This window comes from Panthera leo, chromosome F3 (assembly GCF_018350215.1).
Source record: "Panthera leo isolate Ple1 chromosome F3, P.leo_Ple1_pat1.1, whole genome shotgun sequence".
In the NCBI taxonomy this organism is placed as follows: Eukaryota; Metazoa; Chordata; class Mammalia; order Carnivora; family Felidae; genus Panthera; species Panthera leo.
The window spans coordinates 45,451,281-45,463,329 of record NC_056696.1 but is presented as its reverse complement, the minus strand read 5'-3'; the positions used below and the strand labels follow the sequence as shown (position 1 = coordinate 45,463,329).

The window sequence follows — 12,049 nt, the reverse complement described above, 5'->3', positions numbered from 1 at the left end:
GTAAGACCTTGTATGATTATATTAAAATTATTGGTCACGGATGAGTCTGTACTACACTTAAGTAAAAAATAATTGTTTCAATTACATATGGAATCCTGACTCCAATACATTTCAACTGTATGTCCTTGAGCAAGGTCTTTAAGCTCTGAGCTTCAAATTCTTAGGGTAAAACGGGACACCTATTCAATCAGGGTTATGAAGAGTAATGAAAAATACACATAAAGCACCTAGCATAGTTCCTGGCACAGAGTTGGTACTCAGTAAATATGTTTAGAGAAACGCAGGCTAACTTCTTTTAAACTCTAACTAATTCAACAACTAAACTTTCTCCCTACGTACACTGTTTCAAGTTGAGACTTTGGGGGCAAATACAGAGTGCATTCCGTTTTATCCTTAACCTGCATAATACTTACATTATCTTAGCTTCTGATTTACCCAAGTTATATTTATAACAACACCATTTTATTTATCATTTGGCTTTATTCTGAAGTGTGACAAATTTTTTTTAATAAAATTCATAGGCTAGTAAACAATGTATTTTTAAATTATCTTTGTTTTTTATTTCAGCTGTGCATTTTGATCTATACTGCAGTCACAGATCAACATAGGAAATAATAATTATTGATACAGATCTATACTATATATCAAGTACTGTTTGAGCTTCAAATTAAAGCTTTTGGAGACTTTTGTTCCTGGACCACAAGAAACTAAACAAATTTTATAGAGACATTTCAGTTCATCTGTGACTGCTACATTTAGTTGCTTGCCCATGCCTCAAATTCATTTTATCCCAGATCCTAGAATAAGATGTGGTGTGTGTGTGTATGCATGTGCACGCCGTGTGCATGTGTAAGAACATGACAGAACGGGTTACAAATCTCAGCCACGCTATTAACAAGCTAATTAGCAAGTTATTGACTAAGTTTCCTTGTCTCTAAAATGGAAGAGTTTTGGTGAAAAATAAAATTAAGATAATTTATGTAACAGGTTCAGCAGAGTGCCTAAAGAACTATGCAAATACTTAACATTTTTTGCATTTACTTTGGCTGTCATCATAATTTTCTATATTAGATATATGCCAGTAGTTATTTCAAATTGGCCTGTGAAACAAAAATGTGATTCTTAACTTACTAAATGTGAACCAGCTACACAACAACCATGGCAAGAAATCACAAGTCCATATCACACAATACTTTTAAAGAGCATACCATATCCCGCTGTAGAAAGACCCAAGTGTTTCATTCTATTATTCACAAGTTCAGCAAGCTCTTGTCTTTCTGACCTCCTGTAGAGGTTCAGTCGCTGCTGGGTTATTTTCTCAGCTGTTTTACCAGAGTGTTTTGGACCTTTTCTGCTCAGTCTTCGGGCCCACTGCATGCTCTTTCTCCGCAGCAAGGGATGGTCTGACTGGTCGCTGGATGTTGAGTTGCGGTGGTTGCTTCGGTGATGACCTTGTTCTTTGCAGTCTTTGGTGTCTTCCCACTCCTCTACACTGATAGATATTTGAGACTGTAAAGGAAATGGATATGGATAATTAGATATTTTAGGGATAATTGTAACCTGGAGGTATGCTGGTATCTTTTGCTAATATCTTGGTATAATTATATATCTCAGGAGACTTTCCCCAGAAAGAGCAAAATCGTGATCATTGAGTCCATTTTGTCACCACCAAAAATATTACTTGAGAATACTTTTTTTGAACTTATATATGAACCAGATATCTTTGCATCTGCAATATAACCCTACTAGCATAGAGTTGTTTGGAGACACAAACAAAAAAAATATTATTTTTAAAAAATTTTTTTAACGTTTATTTATTTTTTGAGAGACAGAGACAGACAGAGCACGAGCAGGGGAGGGGCAGAGAGAGAGGGAGACACAGATCCAAAGCAGGCTCCAGGCTCTGAGCTGTCAGCACAGAGCCCAACACAGGGGTCGAACTCATGAACCGTGAGATCATGACCTGAGCCGAAGTTGGTCACCCAACCGACTGAGCAACCCAAGCACCCCACAAAAAAATATTTTAAAATTTTATTCAAATAAAGTCAATGTAATGAACTTTTCCAAATCTACTACAGGCATTTCACATGAAATTTAAATAAATATAATGCACGTTGTTTTACTTTTGGAATTCATAATATTTTAAAAGATTTTTAAATTATTGCTCTTTCTCAAAATGGCATTGGAATGAACTTTGTAAAGTGTGGTTTTTTTTTTAATTTACTCACATGACCCAGAAGAAAACAAAACCACTTTTTAATTAGTTCATGCATTAACTATTCATGACATAAACCTTTTTCTGATTAAAATATTAAAACGTATTTCAGGAACTGTTCTCAGTATTCTAAGTGAAAATCTGTTGTAAATATTAATATTTCACAAATGTACTCCAGAATCATAAATAAAATTTAAATCAGGCTATTCTCCATTGGAAGCAAAAACAATAAACAAACTCAGAAAGTGTATTTTGATTTACTTTTTTACTACTAAATCTGATTTTTAAAGTAAGAAGCTTTCCTTTGATTGTAGGCCCTTAATAAATAAAAGCTTCCTGTTTCAAAATGTTGCTTTTCATACCAGGAATTTAAACGAAATGCAACATGGATCAAAGCTGAAGGTCTTACCTTCTAAAAGGATGCATATGCAAATGAACAGTTTCCTAAATTGTACTGTACATAAGGGCAATACTCATGAATCTGCTAACTGTGTTTCCCTTCTATGCATGGAAGTTTGAACTTTAGCTCTATCATTCATGTTTTGCTGGGTTTCAAAGTAATACCGTTTAAATGACCAATTTAAGTAAGGTCAGGAGGTAGATCCAATAAAACCCTTTAAAAGTGAATGTAAGTTATCAAGTCTCAGTCAATGCCTTCCATACAATTCCTAGTGGCAAGCTATGACATTACCTCACACTTAAATTCAATGAAAAAATTTAAATATTCATCCACATTTCTGTTTCAAAACAGTGAGCGACATTAAAAATAATTTGTTTTAACTTTCAAATCTCCACAAGAGAAAATTTTATTTTAGTGTTTTTAGAAAACTTATTTGAGACACAGAATTTAAATTGGAAGTAATAAAATTTGGATGCTGCCTGGTTTTGCAATCATGGATACCTTTATGAGTCTTAACTTCCTCTAGTCTCACCTACTTGATAATATACTGTAAACCCTCTTCTGTGGAAGTAAAATACATAAGCCCTTGAGTAATATCTACCATCATTAAATAATACCAATCTTTGTTCAGTAGATTCAGTTTATATGTACTTTGTAGCAAAAATGAAAACATACAGATTTAGACATTTTGGCTTGCAGGGTTTTGTTAATCTTAAATTTATTTGAAGTGATCTTTCTAGTCAAAAGTCCCTGTGAGTAATAGTTTGATTTCCTACAAATGTGTGGAAATAGTAACCTTGCCAGTCCCATAATTCAAGTAGAGGGTGAAACCCTATCTGTCTTTGCAAATGATTTTTCTTAGTTATATATACCAGGGAATGTATCAAGCAAACATCTAAAACATGAACTGAAGCCTACGTATGTATAAGCTAAAATTACTGAATACCCTGTTCATCATTGTTTTGAATTTTCGTAAGAAAGGAATGGCATGATTTATAAAGAAAATCCATAGGGATCACAAGGCCTTTTTGTCAATTATTCAATAAAATAAGTATCATTTCTTTGTATATTTCACTTTAAGTACAGAAAAAAGGAATTTGAAGGATTTGAAGATTAATTTTAAGAAATTTGAACCTGACAACACATAGATTATTCCTTGTGTGTTTGAAATTTGCAGGTTTTTCTCCATATTTCCAATATGACATAATGAAAAGTACACTGAATTTTATGTATTAAGATCACAAGTTTGAATGATATTTTGGATATTTCCTAGCTTTGTTCCTACAACAAATCTGCTTTAACCACTATGTAAAACGAGAATAATAATAACCATCTTCTACCTCATTGAAATGTTGTGCAAATTCCTATAACACATCAATGTAAAAAGAAAATATGTGCCAACTATAATTTTCTACATATAATAATAATAACACATCCTAGTTAGAATAATTATTGACAATAACAATTACACTGGAAATAAACATTAGTTTTTCTATTCCTGGGTAGCAAATATGTGTGTGTACACCTGTGTGCTTTTTAAAAAGGTCCATTTAGGGGCGCCTGGGTTGCTCAGTCAGTTATCTTCTGACTTTGGCTCAACTCATGATCTCATAGTTCATGGGTTTAGGCCCACGTTGAGCTCTGGGCTGACAGCTCAGAGCCTGGAGCCTACTTCGGATTCTGTGTCTCCCTCTCTCTCTGCCCCTTCCCCACTCATGTTCTGTCTCTGTCTCTCAAAAATAAATAAATGTTAAAAAAAAGTTTAAGTCCATTTATAGATATACTTTCTTGCTGCCATCTCATCATCTGGATTACCTCTATTGTGTTTTTAACATGACACACCATAATCTAGTGGAAACAGTGTGGTGCTGGGAGACGAAGAAGTGCCTTGATCGTAGGACTTTTTCCTGAATTTAGAGTCAGAGTGACAGACTGCTTAAAAGCAAGACCACTGCCATCAGATAGACCTGGGTTTAAATACATGTTTCACCATTTACCAGCTCTGCATTCGTGGTTATGTAATTTAAACTCTCTAAGATCACGCCCATTTCCCTATATGAAAAGTGGTAATTATAGTTTTACTTTGCCCACATGTTTTTCTGAGACCTAAGAGATAATACTTGAAAAGTGCACAATATAGTGCCTGTCTCAGAAAATGCTCACTAAATATTAGTTAATATTATGGTTCATGATCTGGTATGAAAAGACAGTAAAAGGGAGACAAGAGGAAGAAATAATTATGAAGGGTTATATAAAAGTGAGAAATGGGTATGAAAAAGACAGGAATGACTCTTATTTCTGATGTAGTTTTCTCTATCAGTGGCTGTATTTTACAAGAAATCAAGGTGTTGTAAACAAAGATTCCTTGGGCGTAAAGATTCCTTGGTTAAAGTTTTGTGAATCTGAAGAAGAGAACAAGTATTTAAGTGGAAGGGGAGATTTATTGCTCTGCACTGCTTCTAGAACTTATTCTTTATTATTTCTAGGAATAATGGGAGGACTCTGGTGTGAGATTTTTGTACTTTTACTATCAGAAGACTAACATAATTACTAACATGAAAATCAAGATTTAATACTAATGTTTACAAGAATGAAAAAAAACATTTTCATATTGCTATTGCTATGGTCTGATCTGAATGTTGTATCCCCTCAAAGTTTCTTTGTTAAAATCTTAAGCCCCAAAAGTGATGGTATTAGTAAGTGAAGTCTTCAGAAGATGATTAGATTGTAAGTGTTGAGCCCTCATGAATGGGATTACTGCCTTTAGTAAAAAGACCTCAGAGAGATCCTTAGCCTCTTCTGCCCTGGGATTAGCCAATGAGATGTCTGTGATCAGAAGGGGGCCTTCACCAGACCATGTTACCACCCTCCCACTTCCAGCCTCCTGAGCTGTGAACAATCAATTTCTGTTGTGTATACGCTACCCAGAGCCTGTGGTAATTTACTATAACAACTTGAATGGACTAACACATATTTTTTATGAAATGCTTCTGGGAACATATTTATGTAGTTCAATAAGGAAATGAAAAATTCATATGGCTAATCAACAGTTTTCATATAAATTTAAAACATTATTATTTTTAAAAATTATATTATTTTCCAAATATTGATCAAACTTAATATGGCTTTTAAAAAGGCTACAAATAATTTTTCACAAGAATGAGAACTGGCAGAAAATGTTTCTTATGCCTAAAACAGCTTAGTTTCATTGTTTTCAGAAAGGTAGAAAGTGTCAGAATCACAATATATATCAAACATTCTTTTCCACACTCTACACACACAAACACATGCACGCACACACACACATGCACACACACACACACACACACACACACACACACACCAAAATGACTCAGTTCAACTTCCTCTCTTTTTTTTTTTTTTGTTGAAGTTATTCATGTCATAAGGTTATTGAGCAATCTGTGGAACAAAGTGGTATTTTAAAATAAATCAATTCACCCAATAGTTTGAAAGTGAGTGTTTGTAATCTAGATTCATGACTCCCTTAAGAACAGTTTTATAGGCTTTAAAATAGACTTAAACTGTGCTATGTGATTTATGATTGAAGACATCTTGAATTGTTGTTAAAGAAAACTGAGGAAAATGAAATCACTAAAGGTATGTTAGTTTAACACTTTATAAAAGAATTCCTATCTAATGTTTTTCATTAAAGGAAGGTTAGGAGCGCCTGGGTGGCTCAGTCGGTTAGGCAACTGACTTGGCTCAGGTCATGATCTCATCTTTCCTGAGTTCGAGACCCACATAGGGCTCTGTACTAACAGCTCGGAGCCTGGAGCCTGCTTCGGATTCTGCGTCTCTCTCTCTCTCTCTCTCTGCCCCTCCCCTGCTCGCACTCCATCTCTCTCTCTCAAAAATAAATAAACATAAAAAAATTTAAAGGAAGGTTAAATTATAAGAATACTTGAGAGATCATCTGAATTTAATCCATATGCACCTTGGCTAGTGATCTGGGGTCTCATGGACATTTCTTTGTATTAAAAAAAGTTCACAAAAAGATGTTTCCCCACTTTCTATAAAGGCTCAGATTAACCAATTCCTTTAGTCTGTGATCTAAGAAAAGATAGAAAATAACTAGTTACATTGTATTTAGATGTATTTTCAGCATATTTTCAGAATCACAGAGATAAGTAGACAATAAACAACATTATAGTCTAAAATATGCTGACTTTGGAATCCAATACTACATTGTATTTTCAGTCCTACCAGGCTAATACCTCATGACTTCGAACAAACCAACTGAGCTTCTTGAAAAATAGTGACAATTTTCACAATTTTCGATGCAAAAACAAACAAGAGAATTCTGTAGTAATTCTCTAATATAAATTCTAAAGTCAAATAATTACTCAAGAACTAAGGCTCAAATGATAGCTTCTTTTTAAAAGTTAATCACTTGGTGGAATAGCAAAACTAATTTCAATCTCTTGACTTCATTTTCTGTATCTAAAAATCAGATATTTCGTCTCCATGTTCTATTTCATCTATTAGTCTGTGAATATAAAGTTTACCCATAGCACGTAGAACCTCTAGTAACTCACCATTCCAATCTGATAACTTCAAAGTCAAAATTTAATTTTATGTCCAAGTGAAAAAAAATCCCAGGTTGTCTATTTAGAGACAGTGCTAAATAATCCACAGACTTATCCTAGCTTTCTAGCACTGTTGAACAGAATACATCTCTCTCTCTCTCTCTCTTCTCTTTTTTCTCCTCTTTCTCCTTCCATCTCCCCCACCCCATATCTAGTACCTATCTTTCTGTTATTGTCCCTAAAAGAAAATCAATCCTAATCAGTTACTCTTATGCTTATGAATTCACTTTCCTTTTTTATTGTTTGTTCTAAATTTATACATTAAGTTGCATATTCACACATCCTTGGCAATATTTCGTGTGTGTGTGTGCATGAATGTGTGTTTAATTAAATCTTTCCTTTCTTTGGTCTCTGTGGAATTTTGAAACCTAGCTAATTTATCATCTTGATATTATTTCTCACATTGTGGTTCATTTTTTCCCCTGGGCCTTTAAAACTGTCATTCAGAAACAATCAGTGTACAGGGGTTTCAATTACCTAACAGCCTTCCTTGTGCTTTTAGACCCAGAAAATCATACTTTTTTCTTCTTTAAGATCTTAAATATTATTGTTATGTAATTGCTAACAACATGGTGGCTGTCTTCCATAGAATTTACATTCATCTGAGCTACTAAGAACAAATTGAGAAGGGAATGTGGTTCTTATTTTAATTGGCTGTATTATTATATCAGGTGTCCTAGTAAAGTGATTCCTAAAGATGTACATGATAGATGGATGGCATATATATTAGCTACTTTATTTTTCATCACATGTTTAGGAAGTTATACTCCAAAAGAACTACTTGAGAGTTGTCTAATTTACATAGACCAAAATCTGGGCAACGTGTGTGGGAATGGATATTAAGGGTGTGGGACAATGGTAGAAGAAACATAAAGTTGGATCAGGCAGTATTTATTGATATGGACTCATTAAGTAGAGATTCTGCATTGAAAGTTTCAGCTTGGGGAGTTAGAAAGGGTTCTAACAGTTTATCTGGTTGATTGGCTGAAACATGTACCAAAAGGTGACCCACAGTAAGCAAGTTGGACATGCGGAATCTAATCTGGTTTAATGTAAAGCAAGGGATTTAAAGTTGTGAGAAGATTGAAATGTAAGAGTAGATTTTTCACTTAAAACATATTCACCCACAGTGAGAGGGTCTAGAAGGCATTCCTTTCACCGCAATTGTGAGGAATAAATTTGTGAGCAGAGCCTCAGTACCCTTGAAGAGCTCCAAGATCACTCTTCTCCCCGGGCCAGACCATAGTCTGATAGTTGCAGTCACTCGGTTGGGAAACCTGAATGCAATGGAAGTAGCTGGATCCCAAGGAGGCATGGGCCAAGTGGTAGCAATCAACTGCCCAAGGTAAGCATGGTTATAATGGACAACAGAGTCAAAGGAGCAATCAGAATAGTCTGACTTGCACAGACGCATGGCACTGGTGTTCCTACAGGTAAAATAGGTGGGAAAACCCACTAAACTCTTACCTGATCTGCATAAGCATAAAACATCTAGGTCGAGTGAACAAAAATCTAACCTGAATCATAAAAATAGAGTGTCACAGACTTTCAAATAATCCCCAGAATTGAGTCAGTTTACACAACTAGAACGCTTCATAGGAGAAGAAGCTTGTTCCTTTTGCGGAAGGATCTGGCATAGTACCAAAAACTTATACCGTTAATCTTTTTCCCAGCCTTCCCCAAAGAGACATACAACCTTTTACCAGGGTGATTGTACACTGAAGAAAAGGAAATAATCTGACCTTTTAAAAAGACTACTGGAGACTGGCTCTGAAATGATTCTAATTCCAGGACACTCAAAACATCACTTTGGTCCACCAGTCAGGGTAGGAGCTTATGGTCGTCATGTGACCAATAGCTCAGGTCTGTCACACAGTGGACTCAGTAGTTCCCAGAACCCATCCTAATGATATTTTTCCAATTCCAGCCCCACATTGGCTCCCTGACCATACTGACCTACTATGATGGGAAAGGGCAAGCAGAAGCCCCTAGACCAGTGGAAGAAAATATGAAACCAAAAGCAATACCAAATTCCTAGACGGACTGCAGAAATCAGCGCCACCATCAAGGACTTGAAATATGCAGTTGCGGTGATTCCCACCACAACCCCACTCAACTCACCTATTTGGCAAGTGCAGAAGACAAATGGAGCTTGGAGACTGACAGTGGATTATCCTAAATTTAACTAGGTAGTAACTCCAACTGCAGCTGCTACACCAGATGTGGTTTCACTGCTTGAACAAATTAACACATCCCCTGTACCTAGTATGTAGCTATTGATCTGGTACATGTCTTTTTATCCATCTCCATCAATAAGAAACACCAGAAGCATTTTGCTCTCGGCTGCCAAGGACATCTTCACCGTTCTACCTCACTGGTATATCACCTCTCCAGCTCTATGCCATAATTTAGTTTGTAGGGACCTTGACAACCTTTCCCTTCCACAAGATATCACGCCAGTTACATTGATGACATTATGCTGATTGGACCTAGTAGGCAGGAAGTAGCAACTACCCAAAACTTACTGATAAGACATTTGCATGTCAGAAGGTGGAAGACGGATCTGGCAAAAATACAGGGGGCTCTTACTTCAGTGACATTTCAAGGGGACCAAAAAAGAAGCACAATACCTAGTGGGCTTCTTTGGACAGTAGAGGCAACATAGTCCTCATCTGGGTGTGTTAACTCTGGCCCATTTACTGAGTGACCCCAAAACCCGCCAATTTTTAGTAGCCCAGACCAAAAAAAAAAAAAGGCTCTGTAAGAGGTCCAGGCTGCTATGCAAGTGCTCTGCCACTTGGGCTCTAGGATCTAGTAAAACCAATGGTGCGTGCAGTGTTGCTGGCAGATAGGGATGCTGTTGGGAGCAAAACCCTGCCATCCTCTGCGAATGGCTACTCTTCTTTGCGAACAAAGGAGCGAGCTCCTTTAGGGCTCTCTTAGTATTATTGTACTCTGTGGGTTAGGTCAATGGAAAACTGTAAGAATCCTATCCAGATAGAACTACTAACGGCCCAGACCACTAGACAAGAATGAAGATTTGAGTCACCTCACCAGACAGGTGCTGGCTGAAGGCAACAGGAATATAGAATACAAAAGGTAGAGGAAGGAAGTACCAGCTATGACCAAGTGAATAGTTAACAGAAATAAGGAATGCAATTGTCATGCATATCTCTCCCTTATTTTGTTATAAATTTATTTGACTGTGTGCATGTGTGTTAAGAAATATTTTTGTTTTCTTCCCTCTCTTATTTCTTTATCATGTAATGTAAAATGTATAGGCTTTATATCATACTATTTAAGTACTGTTAATTTTACAGCATACTATTTAAGTTACAGACATCAGGGAGACAAGGAAACATCACTCAAGGACTTTAGCTCCCCTTTGGTGAAGGACTTAGTGTGTTTTTATTTGTACGCAAAATAGTTATGTTAACATGTTAAAAGGAATTAGGACCTTGTTATTGTCTTTGGAGATTAAGCACGTTTTGAACAGATGTATAAGGTGCCTAACTGACAAAGAGTGAACTCATGAAGGTTAATTTTGTGTGTCAACATGACTAAGCCACAGGTGCCCAAACATCTGGCCAAACGTTATCCTGGGTGTGTCTGTAAGGGTGTTTCTGAATGAGACTAACATCTGAATTGGTAGACTGAGTAAAGCAGGTAGTACTCCCCAGTGTGGGTGGGCCCCATTTAATCAACTGAAGATCTGAGTAGAACAAAAGGCTATTCTACTTAACTGCTTCAACTTTGAACACCAGTCTTCAGCCCTTGAATGCAGCCCTTGAATGCAGCTTCAATCTCAGCTCTCCTGACTCTCAGGCCTTCAGACTCAGACTAGAGTTACACCACGAGCTCTCCTGGGTCTCCAGCTTGCCAACTGAAGATCTTGGGACTTCTTGCTCCCCATAATTGCATAAGCCAATTCCTTATAATAAGAAACACACACACACACACACACACACACACACACATCTACCTCTCTCTCTCTCATATATATATATATATATATATATATATATATATATATATATATATATATATCTCCTTTTGGTTCTGTTTCTCTGGAAGACTCAGACCAATACAGTGACTTATGGCCCTTTACCCTACCCTCTTGGTGCACATGTGGAATTGCCAGTCTCAACACTTTTACCAGATTTGGGTAAAGGTGTCCCTCCTGTCTATGAGGGTTGATCTCAATATTTGGCACAGCAAGCAAGGTATGCAGGCAATGGCCACTACCACTGAGGATCTTCTTTTGCTGAGGCTTATTAACTGATTTCACTTCCTGCTGCTCAGCAAAATTTTTGAGTTGTGTTGCCGTCAATTGTCAACAGTTTTATGCTGTGCAGTTTTATGCTGTATCTGTAGAGTCCTCCCAAGCTTCTATTTATGATTAACTAATATAAGTTGGGAATTTTAATAATGAAAAGATAGGTGTTGGGCCACAGGGGCTGGGTGGCTCAGTCAGTTTAGCATCAACTTGATTTCAGATCAGGTCATGATCTCATGGTTCATGAGTTTGAGCTCAGCATCGGGCTCTGTGCTGATAGCTTGGAGCCTGCATGGGATTCTCTCTTTCCCTCTCTCTCTGCCTCTCCACGCCCCCCCCCCAAATAAATAAACCTTAAAAATGGTAAAAAAAAAAAAAAAAAAAAAGATGTGGTTTAGAGATAATGCCCTCGTTTTAACTTTTATACCTCAGAATCTTCAGTTGGGGAATATGAAATAGATGAGAAATAAGAAATTAAGAATATGAGAATGTATAGAAAAATTGACTATTCAGGAAGCCAAGAATGAAGCATTTTTTATGGAATAGAATGG

General features: G+C 36.5%; 1 protein-coding gene across 3 annotated transcripts in view; it reads right to left on the bottom strand.

Moving 5' to 3' along the window:
* Nucleotides 1–12,049, bottom strand: part of KCNT2 (potassium sodium-activated channel subfamily T member 2) — a 359,890-nt gene that overhangs the window by 24,073 nt on the left and 323,768 nt on the right. For all 3 annotated transcript variants that reach the window (XM_042925448.1, XM_042925450.1, XM_042925449.1), the window contains one exon: nt 1,209–1,509. In XM_042925448.1, coding sequence (XP_042781382.1) covers nt 1,209–1,509 — 301 coding nt within the window. The remainder of the gene's footprint in view (nt 1–1,208; nt 1,510–12,049) is intronic.